The sequence below is a fragment of the Polypterus senegalus genome, chromosome 5 (genome assembly GCF_016835505.1).
Source record: "Polypterus senegalus isolate Bchr_013 chromosome 5, ASM1683550v1, whole genome shotgun sequence".
Taxonomy (NCBI): domain Eukaryota; kingdom Metazoa; phylum Chordata; class Cladistia; order Polypteriformes; family Polypteridae; genus Polypterus; species Polypterus senegalus.
In genome coordinates, this window is record NC_053158.1 from 189,023,245 (window position 1) to 189,036,593 (window position 13,349).

Consider the following 13,349-nt stretch of genomic DNA (forward strand, 5'->3'; position numbering starts at 1 on the left):
CAATATTCATGAAAACCCATTTGTACAGCCCATGACACTTTAAAAGCAATGCAGAACAATACAGTGTTAGATAATTGTTCACTTTAGTATGTTTTGCCTAGAGTAGTTGCACTTGGTGCCTCACAGCTTCAGATAGCTTGGTGCACTGCCTGGCCTGGAGACTATGTCTTTGGAGCTTGCTTATATATCAGGTTCTCAGATTTCCTTTCACATTCTTAAAGTCTGCATGTTAGTGCAGTTAGTGGTTAGTAAATTTGGATGTGTGCTTGATTGTGCTTTGCTTATAGACCGGTATCCCATTTACATTTAACTCTGGTCATGTAAAAGACCACTATTCATTTGTTTTGATTGTTACCTTTTTGTGTTATTTTATGAAAAGCAATATTCAATTTGGCAAATGGGATGCCATGTTTTCACCTCCTTTTCAAATAAATACTCCCAAATATAGTCTAGATCAGTGGTTCTCAACTTTTATTCCTCCAAGGACCCCAGTGTACCACTTTAATATGTGAGGGACTCCCCTACACAGTCCATTTAACTTCTTGTACTTTTACTGAAGTCTTCACAGAGGTTCTTGTTTTTTAACTTACATTTATTAACAAAAGCATATTTGCTGCTAGTTCTGTTACACTGCCTTTGTCTTTTAACATAAAATTAATAGGACATTTCAAAAACAGCTGTCTTTTTATTAAAAAATAACATTGTTATCCTCTAGATTTAGTATTGGATCATTTCCATCATTGATAGCTACATTTAACAGGAGTGGACATTCAAATACATTTTCTCTCCACATATAATAGGGACATCAGCAGAAAACACAAAAGCATCATGTAGGGTGGTGGCGGTAGTTAGTTAAGTAGAAGAAGGATGGCCAACCCTGACATATTCACAGCTTTAAAAAGTTGGTGCAATAGCGGCAGCAGCATGTCTGTAGGCAGTCTTCCATTTCCTTACAAAATTGTCTCATCTTTGCCATCATGCTAAAACGTGGCAGTGTGGCATGTCTTTTTGCTTTTTCATATTGGGTCAGTGCGAACAGCCAGTGTCTATTTTAACTATAGTATATTAGCTGTGGCGTAATGTGCTACAAAGATAAACATGGGTGGACACTGGAGACATATTTGAATATCAGATATAAATGTAATTCGGCTAAACACTATACAGATACAACCTATATATGAAACAAACATTAGATTTTTGGGAAGATTGATTGATGTTAAGCATTGTATTGCAGGTATTTTGACTATTTATTAAACAGAATAACTTAAAAAGAATAGCTTTGACACTACTGCTGTAGCTTGATCTTTTTTTTTTTTTTTAAGTATTTATCTGCTATTATATAATTATTTTTTATCCTCTAGCCATACAGCCTGAAGTTTAGTATTACCTCCTAATTGGCCACAGGCACCAGTTGATAACCACTATTCTATATTATCCTAGTGTCTTTCAGAAGCATGAATGGGTTTAGATATGAATATTTAGCATGAGGAATTGTGTATGTAGTGTGTTCTCTGCAAGCTTCTATATAATAATAATAATAATCTATATATAGTATTTGTACCTTATGACTGTTATGTTGATTTGTTAAAATGACAAAGATATTAACTGAATTGCCAGACAGTGATACATCAGGTTAGCTTGCTTTATTTTTTACAGCTTGATATTATATAAAATGACTATTTGAAGGTGCTGCATTTTCAAAACTGCATTTAGAGATGGAACAGATGGTCTGAAAAGCAATATGCATTAGATTAAGGAGGTGATTTTTGGTGCGTGTCTACGTGACAACTGACCACTAACTACTGTTTTCAAATTCAAACCATTATGCCTTAGTAGGGAAAAAAACATGCATCCTGGAAAAGTGTGAACAATAGTAAGTGGAGTCTTGCATAGTAAAACTGGCCAAAGGTGCGAGAGCTGGCGTTCTTTCTTGATTGATTTGTTTAAATCAGGTGTTTATAAAATCTTTTGTTGATCCCTTTGCTTTGGGAGCAACAGAACCCATTTGTAAAAGACCATGGTATATGTAAATTTGATCACTTGTTGGAATTCCTGATTTCCTCTTCCTTTCTGCTGCTGAGTAAGAAAAGACAAACATTCTCAGGTAAAAAAAATGCCACCAGGCAACCCCGTCTTCATTTAAACATGTCCAGATTTCTGAAAAAGATTAAGAACAACTTATTTTGATATTTTTTTTCTGTTCTCTTTTAAGTACTACATAAAACATAACTTACCTGATTTAAGCCCATGTGGCTACTTCAAAGGAATCAATGTGTGTTGTGGGCAGTTAGCACATTATCATAATTCATCATTTGTTGTGCCGTGCAAAATGAATTGCCACCATCATTTCTAAACCTTCATCTTTTTGTTGATTACATGAATTTTTTTATTTCTTGCTAGGTAGCATTTGTTCTGTCATTCATGCAAAGCACAAATAATTTCACTTTAAATGTTCTGTTATACTAATTATAGAGCAGATTATTCTGCTTCTCTGTACTCATTTGTGGCTTTTCATTTGTTTTGACCATCCTTACAATTTTACTATTATTTTGTTCTTTTACTTACGTTCTCATTAACACGCATTTTATTTAATCCTGAAACCCATATTAACTTTTATTTTGCAGGCATCTAACCCTGCTTTGTGGTGTTGCATTACTTCCCCGTACATCCCATTCTTTTCCCCCTTCCCTGTCTCTCTGCCCCACTCTCACCCCATCCCTTCTCTCATCCTCCTCTTTTCGCTGCAGATTGAGTGCCACAAGCTGATGTTTCGCGAGAATGCCCGGGCTCGCACAGACCATGGCGCCGACATCATCTACAAATCCCCGAGCAGCAGTAGCACCCCCCCAGCACGCAGCGTCTCACTGAGCGAGTGTCTTGGCTCTCCACCTGTTGAAGTACAACTGGCTCAAGATGTCAGGATCATGCTGGATGACCAGGAGTCGTGATTTGTCTTCGCTCTAGTGTCTTTTAGCTGTTTTAGTCTTCTTTTTTTTATTGTAAATAGTCAAATAGCTTGGAGGTAGGAAGTGTGGCTCTTGTGTTTGGTTTGTTTGCAGTAAAAGCACATTTTTATATAATCACAGTTCAAAAAATACTGAGTTAGAATTTTCAATTTTAAGCTTTTGTTCTACCTAACCTATTTTCAAGGAAACTGTTGGGAGTATTTACTGCTGGAATATCCAGTTTTCAAAGAATTATTGTCAAAAATTATGCAGTGAGGCGATTCATTTGTGTGCCATTGCTGTGGAAACTCCACCGCATTTCCCAAACGTTGAGATTATTGACTTCTGATGACACGTCTTTTAAAGCAGCGGGACATCTATTTTTAAACATCCAGTGGTCTCCCAAGCCCATGGTCGTCTTTGTAGCATACCTCACACTGGGTGCTGTTTAAAAAACAGTGTTGTCCCACAAATCTTGTCGAATAGTTTCACACAGAAGAAATAAACTTTGCACTATTGATAAGGGATGTTGAATTACCTATATTTGTGTAAGCCTTAAGCTAAAACTGGTTGTTTGACTTGTTTCAGATTTTAGTTCACAAGTGTTGATCCAGTTCTTCTGGCACTTAGAATGACAGTATTGCTACATCCCCACAAATTTAATTACTTATAAACTAATGAAGGATGGTTGTATGTTTTTTTTTTTTAAGCAAAACCATTAAAACACAAGAGCCAGGCTGTAATCCTCCCTTGTACTACTTCATCTTCTAAATTCACAAATTAGAATATGTTATATGTAAAATGTGCTTTTATAAAAAAAATGTTTTGTGGTGAAGTGTTTAATATTCTTGTATAATTAATTGTGCTGTTTTAGATTTTTCTTCTTCTTAAAGCAATATGATTGGTCTTGATGCGGGTTGGGTGGGTGAAACACATACATTAGCAGGATAAGGCTTTGGAGTGTAGGCTCTGAGAAAGCACAAAGAGTTTGCTGGACTGGGAGCTGTTGGCAGGAGCCTGGGAGATCGAAGAGCATGATTAAGAAGTATCTTCTTATCTTTTGGCAGCTGGAATTTATCCTATAATGGCATAAATGTTAAAGACTGCACTTTACTCAACATAGCATCTTGTTTTACTTCACCTTCCTAGAAGTCTCTTTAGGACTATCACATCGATTGTCTAAAAAATTGTACAATGGGCCCGATCCTAGTAGCGTATCAGTGAGTTTGCAGAACTATGTAAAACTGACAGTACTTGGCAGAGGTCCATCATGCATAAAAAGGAAAAGGAAAACAGCTTTGGCTTATTATTAATTTTGGCTGGCACCATAGAAAAGCACAGTATGACGCAATATCTATTACAAAGTACAAGATGCATCACAAGTCTGGACCCATAGCAAATATACCATGTTACTCTTAGAAGCACACTTCTGTCTTCTGTTTAAATATTTCAGAGGTAGAAATAAGCTTATAATTATCTGTACCAGTGGTCAACTATTGCCTTCTAGACAAATCCAACCAGTGGAAACTTTAGGATCATTTTTGTGTTAAAGATGTCATAACCATGGTGGAATAAAACCCTCATCGTTTCTCCATGGTCCCTTGTTAAAATTTTAACATATGATAATCCCCACACAATAATATAAAAAACTGGTTCTAGTATGATGCTTACAGTTACAGAATTATATTACATTTTATTTGTCATAAAAAGAAATTAGAGGGAATAAACTCTCATCCGTGCTTTGAGGTCTTCTGTGAATTAAACGAAGAAGGTTGGGTCAGGGTTTCCATGTTAAGGAATTTTCTAGGAATCGATACATGGATTAATGTTATTAGAGAGTAGTTAGCAGAAAAAAAATAATTACGGGAGTACATTGTAATATCCCTTGTAAAAGCCCTGTACATGTACAACAGTAGTTTAAATATGTGTTACATAGAAAAATTGTAAATAATCTTGGAGGATATTGCTGTTGTGCTAGGTCTGCTTGCACTAAACAGCATAGTTTTATATAATCATGGCTAAAGAAACCCTTTCTCTATAACATCTGCAAAAAATAAAAAAACAAAAGTTCAGTTTGTAAATGACTGTAATAATAAGTGCCAATCATAATATACTTTAAAGTCAAAACGCAAAAGTAAATGTTATAAGTGAGATGATAACCTAAATAAAGATACTCCTGTGCATTTGTCTGTGTGTATACACACAATCGTGGAGTACATTCTTCCTGTGTGTGCATGGATTTTTCTCAGGGTAGTGTGGCTTTCCTCTCACATCTCAAAGATGGGTTAGGTTAGTTTGTCATTCCAAAGTGGTACTCTGGTTTGTCTCCTACGTCCCAAAAACATGCATATGAATTGGTAAGTTTGATTTGGCCTCATGTGAATGTGAGCATAGGTATGTGTGTGAGTGGGCCCTGCAATGGACTTGTGCCCCATCAGCAGTGGTTTAAACCTTGTGCCTGATCCTGGAAGAATCCACCTGACATCCTGATTAAGCATGTCTGAGAATATCATAATATGTAAATGTTATGTATAGAGAACAATAGGTCTCTTTGTGAAAAGACTTTTTACTCATCCATTCATCAGGCCCAGATGTATCTAGCACAGAGTTGCGGAGAACTGGAGCCATGGTCTGGTCACAGATTCCTTGAACGGCATACTCCATGATACTGGGCTATTGAATGAAAAAAAAAATGAAATAGTCACTTTAGCTGTTGAATTATGCAAAGTTGATTATTTTTAAACAGTTTTATTTAATGGCTTGGTTTATAATGATATAGTTCTTTTAAAGATTCATCTTGGAAATATCTCGGGCACACACCCATTGACCTTTTCCCCTACATGTGTTGCCTCATTTTAAATATGAAACTGATTTTGTTCAGTGACCATTGCCTATATAGCATACACTTTTTTGTAACATTTATGTTAGAAACATAAACTATTGGGGTTGATACGTAAGTTTATTATTAAAGGTTTAGAAAATGCTTGAGTCCATTCGGACATCACAAGGTGCAGAACCAACCACGCTTAGTCTACATTTTGCCAATGCATTGCACACTATTGTCTTATTTAATTCCCCCAAACAACCCTCTCCCACCACCCTCCACAATAGCACTCTAGGAAAGTGGGCAACCCAGAGAAAAACTCGTCATATAATATGGGAGAATATGTGAACTCCTCTATACACACTGACAAGGCTGCCATTCAAACTCTGAATGGTGACCACTTTGTAAGATCTTAGTACTTAACAAAAACAAAAAGTTACCTGGAAAGTCTTCTAGTGAAAAGTAAAAAGTCATTTAATTGCACCTTCAGTGGCTCGTGCCAGGTTATAGGTAGTATTTCACTTTTACTAGAAAGTCAAACAGAATGTGAACCAGAGGGATTTTCAAGCATTCAGACCCTCTTCTGCTATCGTTACTTTCCTTGTTTTCCCCTTTTTTCCTATTTTATTAAAGGTGCTACTTAATTATAAATATGCACAGGTTGGCATTTTAACAAAGAAGTGACTGAAAAATGAACTAGAAAGGTAGGAAAGCAGAATTTAATGCTGAGCTCTGTAAACTGCAGATATATTAAACAGATTTCTGAATTTCATATGTAAATGAAAAGCAAATTGATTTTAGTTTCTGAGGTGATAGGTGGAGATATGGTGAAGGCCACCTGATAAAACAAAACGTCCATTTAACAAGACTTGACATCAAGAACTAATTGATCATAAGCAATCTGTGATCCTCTAGGACAAAGAGTGGACACTTTTGTGAACTTTTTTTGAACTTCATTTTCAGACAGTGTGAGTAAAGGAAAGTAATGAGAGCAGTTCACCCCTTGATGAGAGTAGAACAACAGAAGACTGCTGGCCACTTTATGGTATGATAACAATTTAGAAAGTTCCTTTTACAGCATTAGACTTTGAAGTTTATGTAGAATTTAAGCATTAACTGTGCACAACATTATCTTTTAGTGCTACGAAGGAGTCTATATGTACCCCTTCTGTTAATCATGACAAAAATTAAGTTCCGGAACGCTTTCTCTGCCTTTTCTCAACCTGTGTCTTTATTTCTTCGAAGTATTTCTGTAGTAATGTTTTGAGAGTTTTTTGTGAATTTTTATATCTTGTGCATTTAGTTTACTGTTTAAAAAAAATGATGTGCACACCTACATTTAATTGGCAAAAGCACCTGCTAAATAAAGTAGCTAAAATGTCACAAATTATATAAACAATGTAAAACGCTAATGCCTTTTTGAAATTTGTGTCCCCTATTCCTGAGCATAAAAGTATTTCTTGCTTAGTTTGCTTTTTAATGGTTATTGTGAGAGGAGTCATTTGGTCACAGTGAACATTCAAGAGATGATTAATTTTTTTATATAAATATATAGACATCATGCCAAACTCATTTTATTTTTAATTGGCTTCCATTGATTTACTATAAATAAAAATGACCTAACAAGAGAGTTAGAGATGTGTTACATGGTTATGTTCCTGTCGTGTACTTTCAAACATGACAGCTGAGAGTACCCAGCCCTGATCCCTAGCCAGACGCTTGCATGTGCCATTCTAGCTGGAGAAAATGCAATAATATTCCTCTTTTGCTACCTGAGATAAAGTTAGAATGGAGCTGTGGTTCTGATTGAGTACAGTGTTTGTAGATTTGTTTGTTCGTTTGTTTTTGTTCTTGTTCTCTTTCTCTCAATAAATATTTTCTAGTTTCTAGTCAAGGCAAAGGCTTGTTAAATCTTGTCTTACCTGCCCATGGTGCCGAGTCTCTGCTTGGCACATTGTGTGTTAGCAGAGCTTTCTCCATTGCGTTTAACATTGTGTTCTTGGTGCCACGCTCATGTGACAGAGTGTTTGTGTCTGCCACATAATAAACTGTAGATTTACAGCTGCTTCCATGCTCCTCTGCTATATCTTCACAGACGACGTGTACATATATTTAAATACACACACAGGCAAGCGCATGTTTCTCTTTAGCTTAAGCTGCTGTTGACTACAACTCCCGCTTCATGCACCTTTAACATTACCGAAGGGATTTTCATAATTTTTTTTTGTTTCTTAAAAAAATATATATATTTTGCCCATTTGAGGGTGTGAGTAAAAGAATGTGTTTTGAAATAAATGCATACAAGTGACTTTCATTGTTCAAAAAATATGATTTTCTGTAGTGCAAAAAGGTATTGTGTCCTGGCTGGGCTGTAACAAAAATTTGTGTTCATACAAGTGGCTACAAACTCTCTGCACGAGGTTCCTTCTGATGCGAAAGTCTCAGCCACTTCTTTTCATTTCCATTTGTGATACGAGGTTTTTAAACAAACTTTCAGTTGGTTTTGTTCTAATGTGTCTGTTTGGTTAAAGATTATCTTTCTCCTTTAGCTGCCATTAGAATTTGAATATCATTGAGGTTTCCTTATTTTGTATTTTTTTTTTCCTTTAAGAAAGCACAGCCCTGGCTCAGTTGCCTTCACATTTGAGAAGCGTACATGGGTCTTGTTAGGTGTGACCTTTTGGTTTTGTGAACTTTAACAATGTAGCTGGTGTGACATTAACTTGGACAGCTGGCTTTTGCTCTCGTAGTTCTACATAGCAGAGCTGCATGATGCTTTAAATGAGATTCCATGTTCAGCCAGTGCACATCATCCTCTTTTGCAGCATTCTTCCTCTGTATTTCCTGGAGAAGTGTCTTAGATGGGGTGTCTTGGGCTGAGCTTTGCTTTGGGCCTTGTAACCATCCTGTGCAGATGACATGACAAAAGCAGACACTTTGCTTTCAACCACACATTTTAGTTGCAAGCTCTCTTGGTCTTTATTGTGGTACTTGTTAACTCGTGGAAATACACTCTGAATAAACAGAATAAAAACAACAAAAAAAAAACACACTGACCATCTCTTTCTTTGCACCTTTCTGCCTTTTTTATGTGAATGCACAATATTTGGGAAAAATGTTTGAAATGTGCCAGATGAACTGTATCACCTTTGGTTATCCTGATCTGCTTGATCTAATCTTCCTCTGCCAAAGAGCAGCAACTCTTGTCATTGCAAGAAATTATCATACAGTATTTACTAAGCTGTACAGGGCCTGTTGGCTTTTTAAATGTATATAATTAGTGCAAGAAATGATTTAGATGTAAATATATTTGTACAATGAGAGCACTGCCATGTTAAGCAATGGAGAGTAAGTGCTGGAATTTAAAATGGCAACTTCATGCTTAACGGTACAACTCTTCAGTCACCACAGTTACTGTATACAAATGGTGGGTTGAGTGATTTACTCAGTGTTTCATAACTGAGTTGGGAATAGGAATTGAAGTTGCAACCACCTAGTACTGTACAGTTAGCCAGATAGTCCAATATGGGGTAGTGGCTGTAGAACTGGACTTTAGTCCACAAGGTTACCAGTTCATTTCCTGCGTTGCCCCCAACAAACGTACTTAACCTTGTCTGTAAACAACTGAAACATCTCAATCTTGTAAGCAGTCTTTGACAAAGGAATCGGCCACCTACCTTACTATCTGCTGTAATCTCCAGTTGTCCTTCAGTGTTCATCATAAGACAAAACATTTTAGGAATATAGACTTTACTTTGTATTTAGCTGTGGTCTTGGGTGACCTAGGTATTCTCCCTGTTATACTCTTTATTATGTAGACCTGAACAGATTGTTCCAAATCGCTGGTGTAGTCCTCATATGTTACACTGCCTTATAAACAGTATATATACTGTGTGTGTTTTTTATATATATATATATATGTATATATATATATATATATATATATATATATATATATATATATATATATATATATATATATATATATATATATATATATATATATAATATGTATAAAATATACTGCATACTACCAGTCAAAAGTTCCTTCAAATTTAATCAGTTGAAATGCAATGAATGACCTAAAATGGTGAACAGGCAGTCAGTAAACTGCCAGAATTTTAAATTTAAAGTTTAAGTTAGCAAATACTGAAAAAAATCCAAATGACAGAATATTACAAATGGGCCTTCTTCAGGGAACAACTAATAGATTACAACCTACAGATGTGCTGCAGCAATTAAAGTAAACTAAGCCTTGCAATTTGAAGCAAACAATTTGCAAAGGTGTCCCAACTTGGGTTGAATAGTTTAAAACCCTCTGTGTGTCTTAAAGCAGAGTTAGAACAGACTATAATCAAAGTTTTGAGCCTTAGCTATTAACCCAGCTGCGTCTTCAGATGCTATTCCTTCCTTGTCTTTACTTAACTCAGTTGTAACACCCTGTTTAGGAGCCGTGGATATCCATTTTTTTATAACAATCCTATTTTATATTGATTAACCATCTTATCCTGTAGTACAGATGATCCTAAGGTTTAGAACAGATTACATTAAAAATGTTTTCATGGGTTGACCTGATGACATGTAAGGCATTTTTACTGATTTAAAACACAAAAGCGAGTTGGCTTTTACCTGAAGGTGTTGTTAAGAAACAGCAGTAAAACAAAACTGGTCTTATTTATTAATATCACTCCAACAAACATGAAAAATGTGTAATTATATTAAGCAAAGTTATGTGATTGAATCCATTTTTGTTTATCATCGCATCAGAGAGTGGCGATGTGGTTCATGTTGGTAAGACATGCAAAAATGCCGTTGTATTCTGTACATGTGACAATACCACGACTGCTGCTAAGGCTCCTAAAATGTTTCTTTGGCACTCGCATAAAACACTTCATCTTGCTCCTGCAACCACATCATCATTGAAACAAGTGGTAGTGACATGAGGCCAGGTTTGGAGAGAATTGTGGGTCTCTGTGACTAAACAGTTTTGCAGGGCTGTTTTCATGAAACGGAAGGTGGTTGGTCAACGGCTTTGCCTTATTGACATGCAGCAAATCAGCGTGGCGTTGACTGGTTTAATGTATTTTTGTGAGGTATGTTGTTAATATAGACAACACCCTGAACACAATAAAAAGTTCTGGACGCATTCTTCTCCACACTGGCTTGGACTTTGGATTCCTGTGGTGCTGGGAGTATCATCAAGGTTCTATTGTATTGATTATTTTTTGGACTCTGGGTTCATCACCAGTTATAAAATGCTGTTTATATTTCTCCCATTCCAATTCTATTCCGTATTGATTAATGGTACTCCATTGTGGGAGACAACACACAAGGCCAGGGGTCTGCAAAGTTGGTCTTGGAAAGCTTGTTGTGGCTGTAGGTTTTTATTAATTAGAAACCAATCTTTGCCAACAGCAAGTCTTATTTAATTGTATGACTTGAGTGTCTTTATTCTGACATGTTGGGTCATTCTTAAATTGTAGATTTTTTTTTTTGTTTCAACAATGTCATTCAGATGATTTGTAGCCCGAAACAGATTAGCAATTTTTCTTTTTTTAACTTCATTTTCTTTCTAAATATTTTGTAAATCGGATAGTCCACAATGAATATACACAGGTGTAAATGTTAGGTTAGATGGGAACTGCTGCTCATAGGCATCATATTGCTAATAAACAATTAAAGAAGGGAAAAGTCAAAACTAAGCAATGAAGGGTGGCTAATCTTAAAAATTGAGGCAACTAAAATGAAACATAAAATGTTGCTTAAGTAGTAAGAGCTTCAACAGCAATAAATGACTTTGCATCAAGAAACTGGGGTGGAACAAAAACCTGCAGCCGCTGCGGCCCTCCAGCACTGACTTTACTGACCCCCTGACCTCAGTCTTGTTGTTCAGACAAAATACGGATTCGATTCTTAGACCCCTGCATCGTTCAGTCCTCAGTTCTGACTTTCTCCACCGCTGGTCATGTCCAAGGTGCCCTGCTATGACTAAGTACTGCAGCCCACCCCCTCTCTGTTGCATATGAAAGGAAGTTTACATGTTATGGACTGATTGGGCAAGGACGGCTCTCTGATGAGAAGTTCAGTGGTAACTCAATTCTTCATTTTCTGGTTGCAAGCATCCAATTCAAGTTTGGTTGTGAAACAAGCAGTATACGCTATAAACCAAACCTAATCGGAGATTTTAGAACACATTAACTAGACTTGGCCAGTTTAAAAAGCATACACACATCCTCCTGGCACTCAAGGGGATCACACGTGGGATTTACACTTGGGGTGCTGGACAGGTGAGGTGGCACTGCTAATCTTTGTGCCTGCACTCCTCCATTTCCCCTGCTGCTCTCCACTAATATTGGCACCCTTGGTTAATGAAAGCAAAATGGGCAGTGAAAAAAGTTTATATTTTTCTTGATATTTAATTCAAAGTATTAACATAAATCTTAATAATTACAGTATCTCACAAAAGGGAGTACACCCCTCACATTTTTGTAAATATTTTATCTTTTCATGGGACAACACTGGAGATATGACACTTTGATATAATGTCAAGTAGTCCGTGCCCAGCTTGTATCACAGTGTAAATTTGCTGCCCCCTCAAAATAACTCAACACACAGCCATTAATGTCTAAACCGCTGGCAATAAAAGTGAGTTCACCCCTAAGTGAAAACTGCCCAAATTGTGCCCAATTAGCCATTTTCCCTCCCCAGTGTCACGTGACTCGTTAGTGTTACAAGGACTCGGGTGTGTTCACTTTGGTGTTATCGCCCTCACACTCTCTCATACTGGTCACTGGAAGTTCAACATGGCACCTCATGGCAAAGAACTCGCTGAGGATCTGAAAAAAAGAACTGTTGCTCTCGATAAAGATGGCCGAGGCTATAAGAAGATTGCCAGCACCCAAAAACTGAGCTGCAGCACGGTGGCCAAGACCATACAGTGACAGGTTTAACAGGACAGACCTCGCCATGGTCGACCAAAGAAGTTGAGTGCACGTGTTCAGCGTCATATCCAGAGGTTGTCTTTTCAAAACAGACGTATGAGTGATGCCAGCATTGCTGCAGAGGTTGAAGGGGTGGGGGGTCAGCCTGTCAGTCCTCAGACCATACGCCCGCCGCACACTTCATCATATTGGTCTGCATGGCTGTCGTCCCAGAAGGGAGCCTCTTCTAAAGATGATGCACAAGAAAGCCCGCAAACAGTTTGCTGAAGACAAGCAGACTAAGGACATGGATTACTGAAACTGATGACACCAAGATAAACTTATCTGGTTCAGATGGTGTCAAGCGTGTGTGGCGGCAACCAGGTGAGGAGCACAAAGACAAGTGTGTCTGGCCTACAGTCAAGCATGGTGGTTTGGGGCTGCATGAGTGCTGCTGGCACTGGGGAGCTACAGTTCATTGAGGGAGCCATGAGTGCCAACATGTACTGAGACATACTGAAGCAGAGCATGATCCCCTCTCTTTGGAAACTGGGCCGCAGGGCAGTATGCCAACATGATAACGACCCCAAGATGACCACTGAGGGTAAAGGTGCTGGACTGGCCAAGCATGTCTCCAGACCTAAAGGTGGACGAGCGCAA

The 13,349-nt window shown here is 37.4% G+C and overlaps 1 protein-coding gene across 8 annotated transcripts in view; it reads left to right on the forward strand.

Annotated features, from left to right (window-relative positions):
• LOC120529740 (microtubule-associated protein 4) overlaps nt 1-8,817 on the forward strand; it is a 220,636-nt gene extending 211,819 nt beyond the window's left edge. For 7 of the 8 annotated variants that reach the window (XM_039753823.1, XM_039753816.1, XM_039753819.1 and 4 more), the window contains one exon: nt 2,625-2,741. In XM_039753823.1, the coding sequence (XP_039609757.1) occupies nt 2,625-2,632 (8 nt within the window). In that variant the 3' untranslated portion in view covers nt 2,633-2,741. The other variant, XM_039753818.1, reaches the window with a different exon arrangement.
• Nucleotides 8,818-13,349: the final 4,532 nt, after the last annotated feature.